The following is a 21,941-nucleotide window of genomic DNA, read 5'->3' on the forward strand; positions in this document are numbered from 1 at the left end:
GAGTCTTATGGATTACTTTTATGTTGACTTTGGAAAACATTACTCAGACGTGATTTATGCTGACTTTCTAAAACATAGCTCATTATCACCAGTTTTACGTCTTATGTGGTGACTGTTTTGGTAAGTTGCATGTTAGCTCTGCGTTCTGTCATCTTAGGATCATCTGCTGGTCCTGTTGCTGCTTGTTTTTGAGGCGACAGTGTACCGACACCAGACTCATCACTACAGACAACATCAGCGTTCACCTCCCTCAATCCCAGCCATCTTTCCCCAGGCCACCCGAGACACACTGGACCAGAGCCTCCTCCACTGCATCAAATACCTGCTCAACTACACCTTCTACAAGTTTGGCCTGGAAGTAAGTATTCCAAACCTTAGTTTAAGGCCATGTCCACACCAATGTGGAACAGCGTTTACCTCCACCAAAAACAGAGTCTTTCGAAAACACTCTCTAGTAAAGCATACTGTACAGGTGCATCTCTAAAAATTAGAATATCGTGGAAAAGTAATTTTATTCAAAAAGTGGAACTTTCATATATTCTAGATTCATTACACATAAAGTGAAATATTTCAAGCCTTTTTTTGTTTTAATCTTGATAATTATGGCTTACAGCTCATGGAAATCAAAAATCCAGTATCTCAAAATATTAGAATTAAGAATTTATAATACAGAAATTTCGACCTTCTGAAAAGTATGTTAATTTGTGCACTCAATACTTGGTCGGGGCTCCTTTTGCACGAATTACTGCATCAATTCGACGTGGCATGGAGGCAATCAGCCTGTGGCACTGCTGAGGTGTTATGGAAGCCCAGGTTGCTTTGATAGCAGCCTTCAGCTCATCTGTATTGTTGGGTCTGGTGTCTCTCATTTTCCGCTTGACAATAATCCATAGATTCTCTATGGGGTTCAGGTCAGGCGAGTTGGCTGGCCAGTCAAGCACAGTAATACCATGGTCACCAAACCAGTTACTAGTAGATTTGGCCCTGTGTCAAGTCCTGCTGGAAAAGGAAATCAGCATCTCTATTAAGCTTGTCAGCAGATGGAAGCATGAAGTGCTCTAAAATCTCCTGGTAGATGGCTGAATTGACTCTCGACTTGAGAAAACACAGTGGACCAACACCAGCAGATGACATGGCACCCCAAATCATCACTGACTGTGGAAACTTCACACTGGACTTCAAGCAACTTGGATTCTGTGCCTCTCCACTCTTCCTCTTTTCCACGATATTCAAATTTTTTGAGATGCACCTATACTTTGGATGACATCAGGACCACGAAACTGAAAACAAAGAGTTTTCAAATGAAAATGGTTTAGTGTAGAAGTTGCTTGAAAGTTCTCAAGGATTCCTACTGGATTTTCGATCATACTTTGGAATCAATCCTTTAGGATCCTTATGGAAATTTTCTTACAGGATTTCAAAATAACAAAAACCAGATGTTTTAGACTGGATGGTTCCCAATAAGACTGTTATGATTGCCAATAGGATAAAATGTCCCTGTGGAACATCAAAATGAATTAAAAAAAAATCTTTCAGGATTTTCAAAATCCTGTCATGTAGCAAGATGTTATTCCAATACAAACAAGGATTTTTTTTGAATATCTGCTAAAGTTTACACAATATCTGATAGGATGCTATGAATAAAAAGTCCTACATTCTTGAATTTCAGTTTATCCAGTACGTTCTTGTTTTATCCCAGTAAGATTTTTGAGGATTTGTTCCATATTATAATAGAAATTCCAATAGGAATCGTGTACACATTTCTTTCGATTTTTTGACTTGGTACAGCACCCACCCAAATTGTCTCCAACGTACAGTATTTTTCCGAATTGATTTCTCAAATAGTCTCTATCAAAAGGGTGAAACTTTGGTTTCTTTTCCATCTCTAGATCTGTTTCCTAATGACAGTGAATGTTATTGGTCAGCGCATGAACTTCCTGGTTATCATCCATGGCTGCTGGCTGGTGGCTATCATGGTTCAGCGGCGCAGAGCTGCTATTGCCAAGATCTGGTCCAAATATTGCTTATTTCTTGTCGTCTTCATGATATACCAATATGTTCTGTGTGTCGGCATCCCTCCTGCCCTATGTATAGGTAAGTGTACTACTCCAGTCAAAACACTGAATATATCATAATTTCACCGTAAAATGAACTATCACTTAACTTTAAAAATAAAGATTCTTGTTTAACTTTAGAGTATAATGTGCTCTGCACAGCCTTGTTTTAGGTCTGGCTAAGGTGGCATTCACACTGAACATGCTCTTGCACGCAAAAACAACCACGGTAGGAGGAGTGTAGCAGAATTCAACTCAATGCGGAGGTCTTGAAGCTTTTTAAGGGGTCATATAATAAGAATTTTCATTTATCTTTTGAATTGAAAGAGTTTGATGTACTATGTAAAGACTGTCACTTTCAGAGCTCAAGATTACCCCTAGTCCAAAAAAGAGCATTTATTGAAACTAAGCTGCTTAAACAGACTGCGCTGAAATCCTTGGATTTTTAATGTCAGGAACCTGAAAACATTTTCCATTCTGAGGTCAGAAACCTGGTCCACCCAGCAATGGTGAGGTAGTGCAGAGAAACTTGGATAGATACTATCAAAGCCCCTGCACACTTCCAAGAAATCTGAGAACTGAAGTATGTGACGGCATTTAAAATGGAACAAAATCTGTGGTTCATAACATCTCGCCAGGGCGAACTTTCAGGAAAACTTCGTACCAGCTGCTAAACACCTTTCTGCCATTGGTCCACGTCATCGGTGGGTGTGACCTGGAGCTCCACCTACTTGGAGACCATGTTGAGGACAAGTAATTCCCGTTCAGTCAGTCAATATCAGTCAACATCAACACACTGGCGCACAGTTATTAGCAAGCTGGTGCAAACTTACCTACATCTGTACAAACGTTCGCATAGACATTTTCCAAGACCATGTCATGCAATTTTTTTTTGTTGTTTAATTAGTCTACAAAAGGAATCAAATCTACTCAAATACTTTTAAGTGCCCATTCATTCAATTGTTTGATATGCTACTTTCACTCACGTGCCGTCTGCAGCCGAAAGCCATTCACACATCTGCCCAATGTAAGATATGCCTATAATCACTGTTTTGTCTGTATTTCACCCATTAACACTCTTTTATACACACATCTTTGCACTAGCATCAGTGTCATCATAAATTACAATAACATATTGTAATCGGTTTATATTATGGTTGCTTATAGCGTGTTTGCACATTAGTGCCATGAATTCAGAATGTACACATGACAAATTATGCATTTTCTACTGCATATATATTACTTTAAATCAACATCGAGTGGTTAAAGCAGCTTCTTTTACTGATCTCATGTGAATTCTATTCATAAAATGAGGCATGAAGTCATTGATGACACATAGTTAATGTTTTACATGTGGTCTTTTGCGTCCTAATATTTACATATACCTCTAAGCACCTGTGGCGTGGCCGGTGTCTGAATGTTCACAGCTGTTTTGAACTTAATTTTGGTTTTTCTGTGCGAATGAAAGAAGAACATCTCTGTGAGTGTGCTGGGGCCTTTATTCCTAAACACCAGAAGAACTAATGATAAGAGTAAAATGTGTTAAAGTCTGTCAAACCTTGTGTTGTTTCTGGCTGTGTGTAGCACCTACAACTCTGCATTTCCTTCTGAAGAATCTCAACATTAGAAATGAGTGGCAAAATTTTTTTTTTTAGCAATGTCCCTGATCATTTCAGTCTAATCTTGACCGTTTTAAAGCAGCGCATTTCAGCACAGATTGTTTTATGAACCTTGTTTTACAAAAATCGTGAGTTCATGGCAACTTGCGCAAACTTGCCGCAAATTTGCCACTGATCATTTTCACATGGAAATGAGCTTTGCTGCAATCTTACAGCAAATTGTCCATTGTTGCCAAAAGTTTGCTGCAAGTTCACCACTACCAGCGAAGAGCTGCAAACTTCTGGCAAACATTTGTGGCGAATCACAAGCTCATTTGCATGTGAAAATAATGAGTGGCAAATTTGTCACTAGTTTGCCAGAACTCTTGATTTTTTGTAAGGGTATTTTAAACAATGTATGATATGACTCCTTTTGAAAAGTAGCACAGGTGGAACACAATAACGTGTTCTGTGTGAACACCCCCTTAATATACCTATAAGTGTTCTCAGTAAGTGACCTGACTCTCTTTTGTAACCTGAGCTATCCCTCGTGTCTATAGATTACCCGTGGAGATGGAGAACCACTGTAACCATACACTCAGCACTGGTCAAATGGATCTACTTACCTGACTTCTACACCATCCCCAACTCAAAGAACCTTATAGGTGAGTGACATCAACACCTGAACAACAAAGAAGACAGCATTATATAATTACTCACTTGTTATACTACATACTGCACATTGACCCCAATGAGTATTTGGCCACTTCAGCCACGCTTAAAAATGTATGAATGTCAGAACTCATTTAACTTTTCAGAACCATTTTTGCTCAACGAGATGATTTTTAAGTGGATGTATGAAGTCAATTTCCCTCAAGTTCACACAGGTGTCCTATCAGAGTAACTACTGTACAGGTGCAGTTCAGCACATTAACTATGGACATGTTTGACAACCACAATGTGTCGAAATACTTTTGTCTTAATTTTCAAGTCTTTGTTTTATCAATTCAAACCTAACAAACTTCTTTTTGTGAGATGTTTTGCTTGAAAAGTGTGCCTTTACCATCTTTATTCAAAATAAATGATACTTGCTTTGATATTTTGTTGTCTAATACAATGACATTTAGAGATTTTCTAAATACTTTTTGGGGCACTGAATTTTAAAATCTCTGGCCCTTTGAAAAAAAAATAACATTTGATGTTAATAGGTTCCTGTAGCTCAACATGGCATTGACAATGGTCATTGATTCCCAGGGAACATATACTGATAATATTTATTCTTTGAGTTCACTGTAAGTCGCCTTGGATAAAAGCATCTACCAAATGCATAAATGCAAAATGTAATATAAAAAAGTTTAGAGAGAGCCGAGCTGCCTGTAATCCCATGTTTGAATATACTGGTGGTCAAATTTGAACCCTAAATCTCAGATGATCTATTTCAGCGGATTTCCTCCTGCTGATGTGCGCCTCCCAGCAGTGGACGGTGTTTGAGAATGAGAAGGAGGAGGAATGGATGGTCTTGGGAGGAGAGAATAAAGACAAACCTGACCCCATGGATGACATGCCCTTCAACCCGGCCCCCAACTTCATCAACTGCAGGTAATGCCTCATGTGTACATTAGTAACGAATCGCAATTAGAAATGGTTTGATTTGTCAATAACTGGGATTTTGTGCACAGAGCTGTTACAGTATTGAAAGTGTTACACTGAACAATAAACAAAAAATGGAGAAGATTCAATAAGGTCACTTTGGCACTCACAATATAAAACTTACATGTAATGCAGACTAAAGAAGAAAGTCATCAGAGGCTGTGCATTAAAGTTATTTTACCATGCTTAAGGGGCATTCTTTGCCACTACATGAAGAGGAATGCATACATACAGTCATAAAATACTGTAACAAATAGAGGTAGACTGTTATATCGGTTTTACCGATTAATCAGTGTCTATAGTTGCTTTTTGTAACTATCGGTTTTCAGCAGAAATCTATGCAGATAGTTTTTTTAAATGTATTACTTCTGTAGCTGGATAATTCTACAGTTAGAACAGCTTGGTTCTACAGTATAATTGCAGCCTATAGAGGTGAAATAAAAATAATCACATAGGGATTAGCTGTATCCAAATCTTTCATCATTGCCAATATCATACATATTTTTATCCTCACTTCAATGCATGTTTTGTTATTTATATTAGATAATCAAGTGTTCTTAATTGAAGCGAAGGAATCCAAAGAAAAATGTGACAGTATGGAAAATATGGCCCGACAGCACATACAGTTGAAGTCAGAAGTTTACATACAATTCATTAAAACTCATTTTTTAACCACTCCACAGATTTTATATTAGCAAACTACAGTTTTGGCAAGTCGTTTAGGACATCTGCTTTGTGCATGACACAAGTAATTTTTCCAACAGTTGTTTACAGACAATTTCAGTGGGTCAGAAGTTTACATATACTAAGTTAACTGTGCCTTTAAGAAGCTTGAAAAATTCCAGAAAATGATGTCAAGCCTTTAGACAATTAGCCAATTAACTTCTGATAGGCTAATTGGCTAATTGGAGTAAATTAGAGTTGTAGCTGTGTATGTATTTTAAGGCCTACCTTCAAACTCAGTGCCTCTTTGCTTGACATCATGGGAAAATCAAAAGAAATCAGCCAAGACCTCAGAAAAACAATTGTGGACTTCCACAAGTCTGGTTCATCCTTGGGAGCAATTTCCAAATGCCTGAAGGTACAACGTTCATCTGTAGAAACAATAGTATGCAAGTATAAACACCATGGGACCATACAGCCATCATACTGCTCAGGAAGGAGATGCATTCTGTCTCCAACAGATGAACGTAGTTTGGTGCGAAAAGGACCTTGTAAAGATGCTGGAGGAAACAGGTAGACAAGTATCTATATCCACAGTAAAACGAGTCCTATATCAACGTAACCTGAAAGGCTGCTCGGCAAGGAGGAAGCCACTGCTCCAAAACCGCCATAAAAAAGCCAGACTACAGTTCGCAAGTGTACATGGGGACAAAGATCTTACTTTTTGGAGAAATGTCCTCTGGTCTGATGAAACAAAAATTTAACTGTTTGGCCATAATGACATCATTATGTTTGGAGGAAAAAGGGTAAGGCTTGCAAGCCGAAGAACACCATCCCAACCGTTAAGCATGGGGGTGGCAGCATCATGTTGTGGGGGTGCTTTGCTGCAGGAGGGACTGGTGCACTTCACAAAATATATGGCATCATGAGGAAGGAAAATTATGTGGATATATTGAAGCAATATCTTAAGACATCAGCCGGGAAGTTAAAGCTCTGTTGCAAATGGGTCTTCCACATGGACAATGACCCAAAGCATACCTCCAGAGTTGTGGCAAAATGGCTTGAGGACAACAAAGTCAAGATATTAGAGTGGTCATCACAAAGCCCTGACCTCAATCTGATAGAACATTTGTGGGCAGAACTGAAAAAGTGTGTGCGAGCAAGGAGGCCTACAAATCTGACTCGGTTACACCAGTTCTGTCTGGAGGAATGGGCTAAAATTCCAGCAACTTATTGTGAGAAGCTTGTGGAAGGCTACCCAAAATGTTTGACCCAAGTTAAACATTTTAAAGGCAATGCTATCAAATACTAACAAAGTGTATGTAAACTTCTGACCCACTGGGAATGTGATGAAAGAAATAAAAGCTGAAATAAATCATTCTCTCTACTATTATTCTGATATTTCACATTCTTAAAATAAAGTAGTGATCCTAACTGACCTAAGACAGGGAATGTTTTCTACGATTAAATGTCAGGAATTGTGAAAAACTGAGTATAAATGTATTTGGCTAAGGTGTATGTAAACTTCTGACTTCAACTGTACATCGTGTCTCCAACTTGTGAATAAAAATAAACCTTATTCCTCATTAAACCTTCATCTGGTGAATATATAGGCTAGTAAAGGCTTAATTTAGTAAATACTTAAATATAGAGCTTTATAACAGAGCCAAGTCTCTGTCATTGCAAAACAAGAGTCCCTGATTTGTTTTGGGCATGTTTATAGTCAAGAATCCCATGTTATGTACCAAATTGTAATTTTTTTTTTTCTCATTATTATTGGGGTTTTGGTTAACTAATAAACTGCATTCAGGATTTTATTTATTTTGGACCTTCGTAGCCTCTATGTCTTAACCCGTCACAGTATGGAATGACAAAGAATTTATTTTTTAAAATGTTGGCCGATTCATTGGTTATCAGCCTGTTCCTCCACCTTAGTTATCTGTAACAGCAAAATCCACTATCGGTCAACATCTAGTAACAAATTACCTTACAGCACATTATGTTCAATAAAGAATGAAATAGATTTTTATAAATTGCAATAAACAATTGTTCCTCAAAGTAATGTAATTCATTAGCCTGACTGTAGGCTGTTTTCAGTGTTTTATGGCTTGTAGCAACTTTATGCTAATGCATTTATAGATAGTTGTGTGTATAGCGGCTATAATAAGCAGACAGTTCTGCTAATTCTAAATTCCGATTGGATGATTTCTAAGTCGTTGCAAAATGTCGATAAATGTAAAATGACGATAACGCCTCAGAACGCACATTCTTCTTTATTGCAGTTACGCAACCAAAAAAAGCCTACAGTTAGGCTAATGAACTATATGACTGGGAAGAATTGTTTATTATGATTATCAGTAATATTAAATTTAACTATTTATAAAGCATTGGTGGTGATAAATGCATATTATGTTGCACATGGTGTCTTATCATATTAATTTTACCATGGTTAAGGAGGTTTTATACACCCCTTGCCTGCGGTAAAATCATTGTTATGCATTGCCTCGAGTGGCTCATTGCTTTCTTTTACAACAGCTTTGAATGTGGCTCATCCTTTCAAATTTTAGAACTCTCAGGTTGAAAAATGACATTGTAATAGAGTATTTAATCTGAATTCATCAATGCTCAGAAGTATAATACCCTCTGCATTCTCTCTTTCTCTGTATTGTAGGTGTTATCTGGATATGGCGAAGATCCTGGTTTTCCGCTACATGTACTGGTTTGTGTTGACAGTGGTGTTTGTTACCGGAGCCACTCGTATCAGTGTGTTTGGGTTGGGTTATCTTCTCGCCTGCTTCTTCTTCCTGCTGTTTGGCACACAGCTGCTGATCAAACCGTCACGAACCCGTCTGCTTATGTGGGACTGTCTCATCATTTACAACGTAGCTGTGATCATTTCCAAAAACATCCTGTCTGTAAGTGTACAGCACTGCATTCAGCATTTAACCACACTCACACACTCAGCTGTATGGTGTGTGCAAGAGAACGGCTCTTTCTAAACACCCATGTGTTTGCCTTCAGATCTTGGCCTGTGTGTTTGTGGTGGAGATGCAGAAGAACTTCTGCTGGGTCATTCAACTCTTCAGTCTGGTGTGTACAGTCAAAGGCTACTATGACCGTAAGTCTCACACTACTGTTCTGCCACATTGTACTAAAGCGGTGTTTTCCCACTACACTTCACCTCCTTATTTTGAACAACTGTCAAGCACCCAATGACCCTATATCAAGTACATATGCAAATAGCCAGAGGTCTGGTCAGACTTTTAAATACAAAAACCAAATGCAACTTGCAAGAAATGAAAAATTCAATTTCCATTGTTTTATTTTTAATTATTTACTGGTATATACATTTTAGCTATACACAACAATTAGTCTTGGTGAGTAGTTAACTAGAAATAGTGACTTAACTGAATTTTTCAGTAGCATGACAGTAGCTCAGCTATTTTCATGAAAGTAAAAATCTACATTTTCCAAGGAAAAGTGCTGTAGCATCACAAAACACTACTTTTGTTACATTATATTGCGAACACAGCAATGGAGCCGACAGAGTAAACAAACACACTCACCTAAACTGCCCTCTCTTTTGGGAAAACCAAATAATTTAAGTGAATCAGTTGTTTCAGACAGTGTATGTAAATGAACCGGTTAAAATAAGCGATCCCCTTATATTTAGTGTTGAGAACTCTTATTAGGTTGGTTCTTTCAAACAGTTCAAGTAAATGAACTAGTTCACATAAATGATTCACTGAACCACTTGGGCCACTCACGGCCTTTCCCTTACATAAATCAAAAGTTTGTGGCAAATTTGCCACAAATTCGCCACCTGATTATATTCACATGAAAATGAGGTTTGCAGCAAACTTGCCACAAATTGTCCATTGTTGCTAAAGGTTTGCTGCAGGTTCACCACCACCGGTGAAGAGCCACAAACTTCTGGCAAACATTTGCGATGAATACAAATTCCATGGTTTTCACTATGGTTACTGTATTAAAACTATGTGTAAGGGAGTTAGAGTGAAAGGAGAACACAGGGTTTTCCAGGCTCAGGTAAGACTTTTAATCAGCCACCTCAGTGCTTTACAACTTAACAAACTCATCAGCTTCCCAGGCACGTAGCAACTTCAACACATCGGCTTCACAGGCACGTAGTAACTTCAACACATCATCTTCACAGGCACGTAGTCACTTCAACTCATTAGCTTCACAAACATAACAGAATAAATGTAACAGCTTCAGGAGCACCGTGGCCTTCCTTGTGCCAGACTCTCTCTCTCTCTCTCTTCTGCTGGTGACATGGCTGCTTATATGCCACGCTCGCTGGAATTAGAAACAGGTGTTAAAGCATAATCTTCTCTCTCTCCGGACGGACGCTTGACCACGCCCCCGCTGCCACATATCCCCACCACCCGTCTCAGGCCGGGGAGGCATCCGGCCTGTCTACCACTCCCCCCCATTTCTGGAGAGGAAGTCGGCGACAGCCATCTGCAGCCAAGTTCCCCTGTCATACAGCCAGCGCAGTCGTTCTTGAGCTTGGAGCAAATTCTCCTGTGTTAGTTGCCCCAAGGTGTGGAGTTTTGCTTTAAGATCAAGAACGTATTGAATTTCATTCTTACTGTTTGAAGGTCCCTCCTCCCAAGCTTCGCATATGACATCAAGCACGCCGCGCGGGTGCCGCCCATATAGCAGCTCGAATGGGGAAAATCCCGTGGAGGCTTGCGGGACCTCTCGTACTGCGAATAACAGGGGAGCCATTTGTCGCAATTTCTAGTATCCTCGTGCAGGAACTTACGAATCATATTATTAAGGGTTTTATTAAACCGCTCCACCAGGCCATCTGTTTGTGGATGGTAAACGCTGGTGCGAATTGACTTAATGCCCAATAATTCGTAAAGCTTGCGTAGTGTTCGTGACATAAAGGTTGTGCCCTGATCGGTGAGGCTTTCTTTCGGAATCCCCACCCGGGAGATTATCTTGAAAAGTGCCTCCGCAACACTACGTGCTGAGATGCTGCATAGAGGCACTGCTTCCGTATATCGCGTTGCATAGTACACTAGGACTAATACAAAACAATGTCCGTGTGCTGACCGCTCTAATGGCCCGACGAGGTCCATTCCAATTCTCTCGAAGAGGACCTCAATCAGTGGAAGAGGGCGCAATGGCACTTTTGGGGTGGCCGGTGGATTCACCAGCTGACATTCACGGCATGCCGCACACCACCTGCGGACATTGCCGCCAATGACCAGCCAATAAAAATGGGCTATTAGACGGTTCAATGTTTTCCTTTCCACTAGATGACCCGCCATGGCATTATAATGAGCCGCCTGGAAAACCATTTCCGACAGCTCCGCAGTATTAAGAGCTGGGTTGTAGCTTCCTTTGTTTGAGCATCCTGCATCACTCTATACAACCGCTCATTTATAATTGTGAAATATGGATATGAAAGTACGACGTTTGGCTGGAGTTGTTGACCATCTATCACTCTCACTTGGTCAAAGGCGTGCTTGAGGGTTTCGTCTCGTGACTGCTCCAAAGGGACATCCCCTTCGGGAAATCCCCTGAGGATGGGAGGGGCTGCAACCTCATCCCCCCCCACGTGGAGCAGCTGAAGACAGCCCCGGCTCCGCCTCCCCTGCCAGAGCATCGCACATTTCACATCTCATCACTTTCGGGCAGGACCCATCCGCACATATTCCCTTTAAAACATTTCTAAATTCAGGCCAATTAGTCCCCAAAATCAGCAGATGGGTGAGGTGGGAACTAACCACGGCCTCCACTCTATGTTTTGTTCCCCAGAATTTAATCACAAAGGTCACCACAGGGTAGTTGTGAATATCCCCATGCACACACTTCACCCTCACTGTTTTAGTTGTGCCCAACACCCCGTGTTGAACCAAGCGTTGGTGGATAGTGGTTTGATTACAACCTGCATCCACCAAGGCTTGGTGAGTACCCCCCTTGACTCTTTCCAGTATCCGGTACGCTCCGGCCCAATCGGGGGCAGCCTGCGGAGTATCGGGGATCCGGACCACTGTTCCCAGCTCCATCACAGGGCATTGATCCCAGAAGTGCCCCGGATCCCCGCAACTCCAGCAGGCCGGCCAAGGCGCCACGCCCGCACTTGCGTCGGTGGACACTTCCGCCTGTGGGGAGAGCAGCGGGGCACTGTAGGGGCTGATGGTGGTGCAAATCCCCGCGTGCGGGGAACTGGCATCGGCGGCGGAGCTCCTTGCCTCCGCGGGGCAGAGAGCAGAGTGAGAGAGAAGAAGGGAGGGGGAAGAGACCGGGAAACACACAGGGGGAGGGGAGAGAGAGAGAGAGAGGAGGGCTCTTCCGCCCTCGTGTACGCCGCCAAATGGTCCTCCGCAAGCTGAACAGCTTCCTCCAGCGATGCCTGGCGGTGGTACTGGATCCACTCCGCCATCCCACTGGGTAATCGATAGACCAACTGTTCCAGCACCACTTGATCTATCAATCCCTCGACGTCGCGCCTCCCCGCCAGTAGCCACTTCCGGCACACGTCTCAGAGCCGTTGAAAGAATGCAAATGGGCGGTCGGTCTTCCCGAGCTTCAGGGTTCGAAAGAGCTGGCGGTACTGCTCTGGACTACGACCCACAGGATGGCCCTCTTCAAGTCGTCGTAGGCCATGAGGTTAGCCGCCGACAGTTGTTGGGCAGCGAGCTTGGCTTCCCCGGACAGCAACGGGAGGAGTCTGTCCACCCACTGGTCACGCGGCCAGCCCCAAATCCCTGCGGACCTCTCAAACAGGTCAATGAAGGCTTCGGCGTTGTCATCCACCCCCATCTTCAGGAGCGGGGGTGGGGGCAGGGAACTGTGGCTGTGGCTGTCCGGGGTCGTTGCCGGGGCTTTCTCCTGGCCGAGGAGGCTCCAGATTGCATGACGGTCCTGGCTGGTTAGCATGGCTGAGTTAGTCTGCTCTAATAGATGTCATAACTAAAAAAACTAAAGCCCATTCTGTCTAAATCATTTTTTGTTGTTGTTGCTGCAAGCAATATCTTAATTGCAGGTATTTTAAATCATTGACAGATTTGTTCATATTCCTAACCCTAAGTATAAGCAATATCATGATGCTTGCATTAGCCAACACCACTAAAATAACACTCACATGTATGATGTCAAGTTGCCTACAACAAGATCCATAACTTTTTCTCCATTATTAACATTTTCCTGCACACCACAATTTGAAACTGCTGTCCTTTCCAGAACACAGGAAAGTCAGATAATTGTGTGTGTGTATGTGTGTATTCCTCAGCGAAGTCAGTGTATGATAAAGAGTGTTCTCTGCCTGTGGAAGAGGCTGGCATTATCTGGGACAGCATCTGCTTCTTCTTCCTCCTCCTCCAGAGGAGAGTCTTCCTCAGTTTTTACTTTCTGCACGTGTCTGCAGATCTACAAGCATCAGCACGACAGGCTTCGCGGTGAGTGAGCGTGCCCCCTGCTGGACATCATCAGTGCACTATCAGTCAAAAGTTTAGACACACCTACTCATTCTTTATTATTACTGCTTTCCACATTTTAGAATAATAGTCATTGAAACTGAAATAACACAAATGGACGTATGGGAAATATATAGTCACCCAAAAATGCACATCAAATCAAAACTATTCTATATTTGATTCACACTTTGTCTAGATTTAGCTCTGCACACTTTAGGCATTCTCTCCAGAAACCTTATGCGGTGCATCCTGAGATTCTTTTTAAATGGTAGTAAAATAGTTTGTATGTATGCTGGACACTTGTTGGCTGCTTTTCCATCAGTATCAACTCCAAATTATCCATAAAAAAAGATGAGTTTATGTGAAACTTAAATCCATTCAAGTGTGTCCAAACTTTTCACTGGTAGTGTAGAAACTTTATTTCCTGACCTGTTTTTTTTCCCTTGTGTGTGTGCATTCATCAGGGGTTTTGAGTTGTTCCGTGCCAGCATTATAAAGAACATGCATTTCTATCAACAAGCCGAGAAGAAATCACTTAAGCAGCTGAAAGAATCGTGAGATATTTTGTCTGTTCTTTGGCACAATTCTGATAAAAGTCACAATGTTCTTTCTGAGCTTTAGTCACTCTGTATTTACTGTGTGTATTTCTTTAGAATGAAGCGCATACTTGACAAACAGCAGAAATATAAAGAGGGACGTAAAACTTCTGAAATTGAGGAGCAGCAAGGTACAAATGCACTCACAAAATGACAAACAAATCATAGTAATTAATGTTTTACAGAACAAATATTGTTCCTGGAAACTTACAGCAAAAAATGACAGTAAAGAATTTGGTGTGGTGTGATGATATTTGCTAGCTAAAGCTGTCATTAGCTATTTTTGCGCTGATCTTGAATCCTAAAACATTATGAATGTAACAGGGTTGACACAAAACATGTTTGGGAAGAGAAATGTCATGGATTATTCTTATTTTTGGTGATTCGTCTTTTCAAATTATCCATTCAAATTATAAGTATATGAATTCCAAAGCTACTGTCACAGGGTTGAAATAATGCTGCACTTTAGATATCCCCCTATGGTGATCCCCTGTGTCTGTTGTTCATTGAAAATTTCTAGAAAGTTCAGCAGTAATCTTTTCAAATGAAATTATTTAAGATTTTCCAGGCTGTTATTAGATATTTGTGCACTGATCCTGTTACATTTCAACCTCAAAACATTTTGAATGTAACAGTTAACACAAAATGTGTCTTGAAAGAGAAATGTCATGGTTTATTAACATTTGTATTATTTTTTTTTATAGGACACACTATAACTGAATGATTCTACCAGAATTTTAAAGATGTCTATTTATCTATTCAAATTACAAGCATATGAATTCCAAGCCTACTGTCACAGGGTTGAAATAATATAGCACTTTAGATATCCTCCTATGGTGATTCTCTGTGTGTCTGTTGTTGTTACGGTGCTGGTACTTTGGAGGTAGGAAGTTAGATTTCTAAACAATTCAGCTATACCCTTTTCAAATTACATAAATACATATTTTTCAGAAATGTATAAATTTTTTTCCAGTTATTTGCTTAAGGCCATTATTAAAAGTTTTTACACTGATATCAAACCCTGTATCTTTCAACCCCAAAACTTTTAGAATGTAACAGTTGATATAATACATGTTTTGAAAGAATTTTTTTTTACTGATCTTCAACCCCATAACATTCAACCCCAAAGCATTTTGAATGCAACATGGTTGACACGCAACATGTTATAAAAGAGAAATGTCATGCATTATTCATATTTTTGTAATATATTTATTCAAATTATAAGATATGATTTTAAACCTACTGTAACAGGGTTGAAATAATGTAGCACTTTAGAGATCCCCATGTGGTGATCCCCCATGTGTCTGTTTTTGTAACGGTGCTGGGACTTTGTGCACAAGTTAAAAAATATGACATTTTCTAGAAAGTTCAGCACTAAGCTTTTCAAATAATAATAAAAAAGAAAGAAAGAAATGTTTTTTTTTTTTTTTTTAGCAGATATTTGCTTATCAAGACAGTTATTTGACATTTTTGCACTGATCTTCATCCCCAAAACATTTTCAATGTAACAGGGTTGACACAGAACAAACATGTTGTGAAAGAGTAGTTTAATGAGTTATTCCTATTTGTTGTGATTTATCTATTCTAATTATAATTATAGAAAATCCAAGCCTACTGTGACAGTGTTGAAATAATGTAGCACTTTAGATATCCCCCTATGGTGGTCCCCTGTGTGTTTATTGTTGTTACAGCACTGGTACTTTGGGCCTGAAATAATTAGTTTTTATTAGTTATTAATATAATAATAGAAAGTTAGTTTTTTCCAGATTTTTTTCCCTCAGATATTTGCTTAGGAAGGCATTACTAAGACTTACACATTTTTGCACTGATCTCCAACCCTGTAACATTTAACCACAAAACATTTAGAATGTAACAGGGTTGATACAAAACATGTTTTGAAAGATTCATGAAAATGTCATGGGTTATTCATATTTTTGTGATCTATGTATTCAAATTATAAGTATATGAACTCTAAACCTACTGTGACAGGGTTGAAATAATACAGCACTGTACCCATATGGAGATCCCCCTATGTGTCTATGATTGTTACAGTGCTAGTACTTTAGGCCTGTGGTTAAAAAAAATATATATATATATTTTTTTTTATTCTAGAAAGTTCAGCAGTAACCATTTCAATTGGAATAAAACATTTCCAGAAATTTGGCACAAATTGCATTTTTTTTATTTATTTTTTTATTACCATATTACACACTTCCTGGTTCCTAAAAATAAACAAACATACAATGGGTGGGGAATGTGTACAATGCTCAAAGGTCAGCCGTTCGAATTCTGCTGAAATTCTCAAAGATTTCTGCTGAATTCTGTGGCCGCATACTCTATGTAGAGCTACTCAAGCGTGTGTGGGTGTGACTGCATTACTTCCCTTATTTGTGTTTCACTTCACAGACTCCCTGGAGCAGAAGAAGGAGAGACTGCTATCCAAGTCCAAAGGGTGGCAGTATCCTTGGGTGGATCATGCAACTGGTAAACTCACCTGCCACACTACATGCTAGCTCTCATACAACAGATTTACAGTTTGTGTTTTTAAGTGCATAAAGTGCAGCTGTTCTGTTGGTGGTACAATTTCATCCAAAATGGAATATAGAGCTGAGTTAAAGTTCTGGAATTACTTTTTATGCTACAGTATATCAATCTGAGATTATTTATCGCAGTGGTGTGTTGACTGTAATCACTGCACAACATTATTGATCATTGAATCAGACAGACCTGCATTATAAAGTTACTATTTCTTTGGCCTATTCACAAAAATAATCATTCACAGAGATCTTAATGATGCAGGTATACAGGTATATGTGTGTGTGTGTGTGTGTATATATATATATATATATATATATATATATATATATATATATATATATATATATATATATACGTATATTATTAAGTAAATCTAAAATGAATACTAAGCTAAATAAAATCAAACATTTTATTTAGCTAAATTAAAAACTACAATTATTTAAACAACTACAACTAAAATCTAAATGAAATGTCATGGCCATAAAACTAACTGAAATAATAATAAAAAAAAATTATATATATATTTTTAGTTTTCATTTTAAATACTACCATGATGTACAAATAATGGAAAATTGCTTAATAATGGCTTAATTGTCATGAAAATAATGTCACAGTGCCAGATCATAGTGATCTTAAAAAAAAGGCTTAATTAAAAAAATAAAAAAATAAATATATATATATATATACACACTCTCACACACACACACACACTTTATTTCCATGAAAATACTTTTGTGTTTAATTATGAGTGAATGTATTTTTTTTTGTGGTTGTAGTGTTGCATTCTGGGGAATACTACATGTTTGAGTCTGACAGCGAGGAAGACGAGTCTTTACAGGAAGAACAGAAGCCTCGCAAACAGACTGCATTTGAGGTGAACACTTGTATATCATGTAATAAAAAACTTGGTAAGGCAGTAGTAGTTTGACCGCTGTAGAAATCAATGTCTGAACTTTTGCCCACAGTTGGCGTATCAGGCCTGGGTCACAAGCGCAAAAGAAGCCTTGAAAGAACGTCAGCGGAAACAGAAAGAGCAGAGATTGGAGGAAAAGACACAACAATCCTCACAGGCCTCAGGTAAAACTGCATATGGATCATTGACAAATAAGGTTGTCTTAGATGATACAAAATTAGAAATCTTAAAAAAAAAAAAAAAAAAAAAAGTGCTGTCAAGTTCTTGGAAATGTCATCTTTGTGGTCATGTTGGTTTAGGACAATTTTTGAAAGACATTTACTGCAATTTCTAAAAAATAAAAAAAATTGGTTTAATGACATTTTGAAAAAATGTCAAGTGGTGTAACCATGAAGTAAAAAGTATTCAAATATTTTCTCGCACCTTGAATAAACGTGAGTTTACACAACTTAATAATGATTTTCAAGGTGAAAAAAACAATAATAATATTTTTACAAATATCATGAATTTTGGAATCATGAATATCAAGAAGTTTTCTCAGAGTTACTCCATTTAACACAAACTAATTGTGCCTTTAATTAAAATCTAAAAATAGTTGATGATTTGAAAAACTTCACACACAGTCATGAGGGTCTAAAGGAGTCTTCTCTGTTTTTGTTTTATTTTTTGTCACATGACAACAAAATGCTACCTGCTTGATGGTTACGCCATATGATTTTGATTTGGTGGCCAAAGTTTTTCAAATATTGATAATATTTAAAAACAAAATTACAAATATGAAACATGCTTGGATACACACCCAAAGAGACAAAGCAAGCAGTTGTTTACACTGCATCATAGTACTGAAGTGTTTATGTGTCCTGATGGTTACAAGATGATGCAGAGGAGGCTGAAGCTGTTTTCGATGCTGAAAATTCTCCAGAAGAGGAGATGGGAGAAGAATCAGAGTTAGGTAAGTATCCAGCCGTAATGAAATTAAAGCTCTGAGTGAAAAATTCAAAGCCCATTAAAAATGTAGACCCAAAGGAGTAGTTCTTAGTAATGCCTGTTGCATTATCCAGTTGTTGCTGACCATGTAAATACATTTGATGCCGATAATGTAGTATACTATAATATATATTTAAACAAACCTAGGATGATTGGGAGGCTGTGAGACCAGCAAACCTCCTTTGGCTGGGTTAAGCAACAGAAAATATTTAATCTAACTGAAATGTTTAATTTGACCTTTTGTTGCTTTGTTATATAATGTGATTTTTCTCCAGCCACTGGCAGTGATATAGTACAAAGAATCCTGGACATCCTGAAGTTCCTGTGGGTGCTTTTCCTGGCTATGGTTGACGGATTCACCTTGTGGCTGAATATACTCACCAAACAGTATGTAGATACCTCCATGGTCCTGAGTGAGGAGCGCTACCTCTTCATTCACAACATCAGCCAGGTGGGTCACTCACTCAAACACATGATATACATGGCACAGTCTGAACTGTTCTCATGAAATCTGTGTTGTTCACAGAGAGAGCCTCCCCTGGATGACCAGCTATCTCAGGACAGCAAAAACCTTACTCTAGACACCTGCCTTGATGAAACCGACACAGACGATGTTTGCCTCAGTCGTGACGTCAAGTGAGTGTGACCTGTCCCCCTGCCATTTATTAAAAAAATATGTGCATTCTCATCTAGGATGTAATGTTTCGATTGTTTGCTTATCTGCATTAAGTCAATTAAATTTTACCTGTCAGATGCTGGATCAACATTCAGCAGATTCCAGTTTCGAATTTTAAATTTAGCCTCAGATTACCATGGTAGAGATAGCTTTTATCGCTTGTCAGCAGTTGTAATTTTTCCATCCAAATTGAATTTGTGAAAAATCTGAATATCTCAAAAAAAAAAAAATTGAGCTGAGTTTCCAACTCATGTGTTAAGAAGAACAAAATCATCACTTTTGGGAAAACAAAATGGAACTAAATGTAAGTTGTAGCCACTGGGGAAGCCACTGTGGGAGGGAAGTTCTTGGAGGTAATAATAGCCAATCATTTTGATGACAGGCTTTGGCTCCGGCATTTCGGAATGACCAGAGCAACATTTGAGATGCTATACGAAAAAAACTGGTCCTCTGGTTAGTACCCATTTGGTGTGTTCCACCGTAACACATGTCCTAACTTTACTGCATATCTTCCCAAGGCTGGCTTCCTTCCGCACTGACACGTGCATGCTCTCTTGATTGGGCATCTATTAATGCAGAGAGCAGTCGCTGGAGAGAGCGTTGATCAATGGGGCGAGAAACTCGATCACTGGGGAGATCATTGATCAGTGGGAAGAGAGACTAGATCGCTAGGGAGAGCGTTGATCAATGGGGAGAGAGACTCGATCGCTGGGGAGAGCTTTGATCAATGGAGAGAGAAACTCGATCGCTGGGGAGAGCATTGATCAATGGGGAGAGAGACTTGATCGCTGGGGAGAGCTTTGATCAATGGGGAGAGAGACTCGATCGCTGGGGAGAGCATTGATCAATGGGGAGAGAGACTCGATCGTTGGGGAGAGCTTTGATCAATGGGGAGAGAGACTCGATCGCTGGGGAGAGCTTCAATGAGTGGGGAGAGAGACTCGATTGCTGGGGAGAGCGTCGATCAATGGGGAGAGAGACTCGATCTCTGAGGAGAGCTTCAATCAATGGGGAGAGAAAGCGGTCACTGGGGAGAGCTTTGATCAATGGGGAGAGAGACTCGATCGCTGGGAAGAGTGTCGATCAATGGGGATAGAGACTTGATCGGTGGGGAGAGCGTTGATCAATGGGGAGAGAGACTCGATCGCTCAGGAGAGCGTCAGTTAGGGTGAGAGAGACTTGATAGCTGAGGAGAGAGTCGATCAATGGGGCGAGAGACTCGATAACCTGGGAGAGCTTCGATCAATGGGGAGAGAGACTCGATCGCTGGGGAGAGCTTCAATGAGTGGGGAGAGAGACTCGATTGCTGGGGAGAGCGTCGATCAATGGGGAGAGAGACTCGATCTCTGAGGAGAGCTTCAATCAATGGGGAGAGAAAGCGGTCAATGGGGAGAGCTTCGATCAATGGGGAGAGAGACTCGATCGCTGGGGAGAGCGTCGATTAATGGGGAGAGAAAGCGGTCACTGGGGAGAGCTACGATCAATGGTGAGAGAGACACGATCACTCAGGAGAGCGTCAATCAAGGGGACTTGATCGCTGGGTAGAGCTACGATCAATGGGGAGAGAGAGCGGTTGCTGGGGAGAGCTTCTATCAATGAGGAGAGACTCAATCGCTGGGGAGAGCATCAGGAATCTTTATATATATACTTCCCTATATATTCATATTTGAATGTTCAAGAACTGATCTGTTAAGCAATATATAATGTTTGCTAATACCTAATCAAAATTATTATAAAGCATAACCAATACATTTTTGTTGTCTGCTGTTGCGTCATGGCGAGATTGTGTTGCTTTGTCATTACTCAAGTAGACCTATATATTATCTTTCTGATTTCTGTAGTAATTCTTTATTCAGTTTTTCAGCACCTGCTTATGCATAAGTTGTGTTGTGACACAGTAACGTTACATTTTCTATCTTTTTTTCTTTTCTTTTACTGTGACTAAACAAATTGAATAAGTGTAGAGCTCTGGGTCTTGAAAAAGTAATCTGGTTATGTAATGTGCTTTACAACCGATGCAGCTTATTGCTTTATCTTGTTACACTTGGGTATGTATGTGAATCGGCTCTTTTTAATGTTTATCAAATGTTTGTACACAAATTTGCGCTCTTTAACAGATGTGTATCTGGATATCCTCATCTTTTACTGGTGCGACATCTTGACCCATCATTTCATTTTATTACAGGGATTTTAAATTTGAAGAAAAATTAAAAAATATCTTAGCTCAGTAGGTCCTTAAAATGCAAGTGGATAGTGATCTGACTTTTGAAGCTCCAAAAATCACAGACAGTCAGCATAAACGTCATCGATGTGACTCCAGCGGTTAAATTAATTTCTTCTGAAGTGAAACGATCACTTTTAGTGCAAAAAAAGTACTTTTTAACTATAATCCAACGCTACTGAGAGGGTGGAGTTCAAGCGGTCTCGTGTGATGTAATCACGTTGCCATGATACAGAGGTAATCTCATGTTCTCCACTAGGTTGAGACATCCAGGAAAAGCACACAAATGCACCATTGTGAGTAAAGAAACAAATACAGATCTAAACCAAAACCTATCAAGCTACTGTACAGTGTTCCTCAGCACTGCTCTTCCATGTGTGACGCACGTGCGTCAGTTCTCGCATTTCAAATGCCAGTGTGATTACGTCACACTTGTGTACCGCTGCTGACCGGAGGCGTGTTAAAAAAAGTACTTAAATATTTATCTTTTTCACACCAAATGCGATCGTGTCGCTTTAGAAGATTTAACTGGTGGAGTCGTATCGATGACGTTTATGCTGACTGTCTGTGATTTTTGGAGCTTCAAAAATC

At 39.7% G+C, this 21,941-nt stretch overlaps 1 protein-coding gene across 3 annotated transcripts in view; it reads left to right on the top strand.

Annotated features, from left to right (window-relative positions):
• piezo1 (piezo-type mechanosensitive ion channel component 1) overlaps positions 1-21,941 on the top strand; it is a 145,740-nt gene that overhangs the window by 103,930 nt on the left and 19,869 nt on the right. For all 3 annotated transcript variants that reach the window (XM_051709121.1, XM_051709112.1, XM_051709131.1), the window contains 15 exons: positions 158-358; positions 1,890-2,094; positions 4,213-4,317; positions 5,095-5,251; positions 8,637-8,880; positions 8,987-9,083; positions 13,236-13,401; positions 13,884-13,973; positions 14,073-14,146; positions 16,422-16,499; positions 17,330-17,427; positions 17,519-17,630; positions 18,341-18,418; positions 18,729-18,904; positions 18,980-19,089. In XM_051709121.1, coding sequence (XP_051565081.1) covers positions 158-358; positions 1,890-2,094; positions 4,213-4,317; positions 5,095-5,251; positions 8,637-8,880; positions 8,987-9,083; positions 13,236-13,401; positions 13,884-13,973; positions 14,073-14,146; positions 16,422-16,499; positions 17,330-17,427; positions 17,519-17,630; positions 18,341-18,418; positions 18,729-18,904; positions 18,980-19,089 — 1,991 coding nt within the window. The remainder of the gene's footprint in view (positions 1-157; positions 359-1,889; positions 2,095-4,212; positions 4,318-5,094; positions 5,252-8,636; positions 8,881-8,986; positions 9,084-13,235; positions 13,402-13,883; positions 13,974-14,072; positions 14,147-16,421; positions 16,500-17,329; positions 17,428-17,518; positions 17,631-18,340; positions 18,419-18,728; positions 18,905-18,979; positions 19,090-21,941) is intronic.

This window comes from Myxocyprinus asiaticus, chromosome 1 (assembly GCF_019703515.2).
Source record: "Myxocyprinus asiaticus isolate MX2 ecotype Aquarium Trade chromosome 1, UBuf_Myxa_2, whole genome shotgun sequence".
NCBI classification, from domain to species: domain Eukaryota; kingdom Metazoa; phylum Chordata; class Actinopteri; order Cypriniformes; family Catostomidae; genus Myxocyprinus; species Myxocyprinus asiaticus.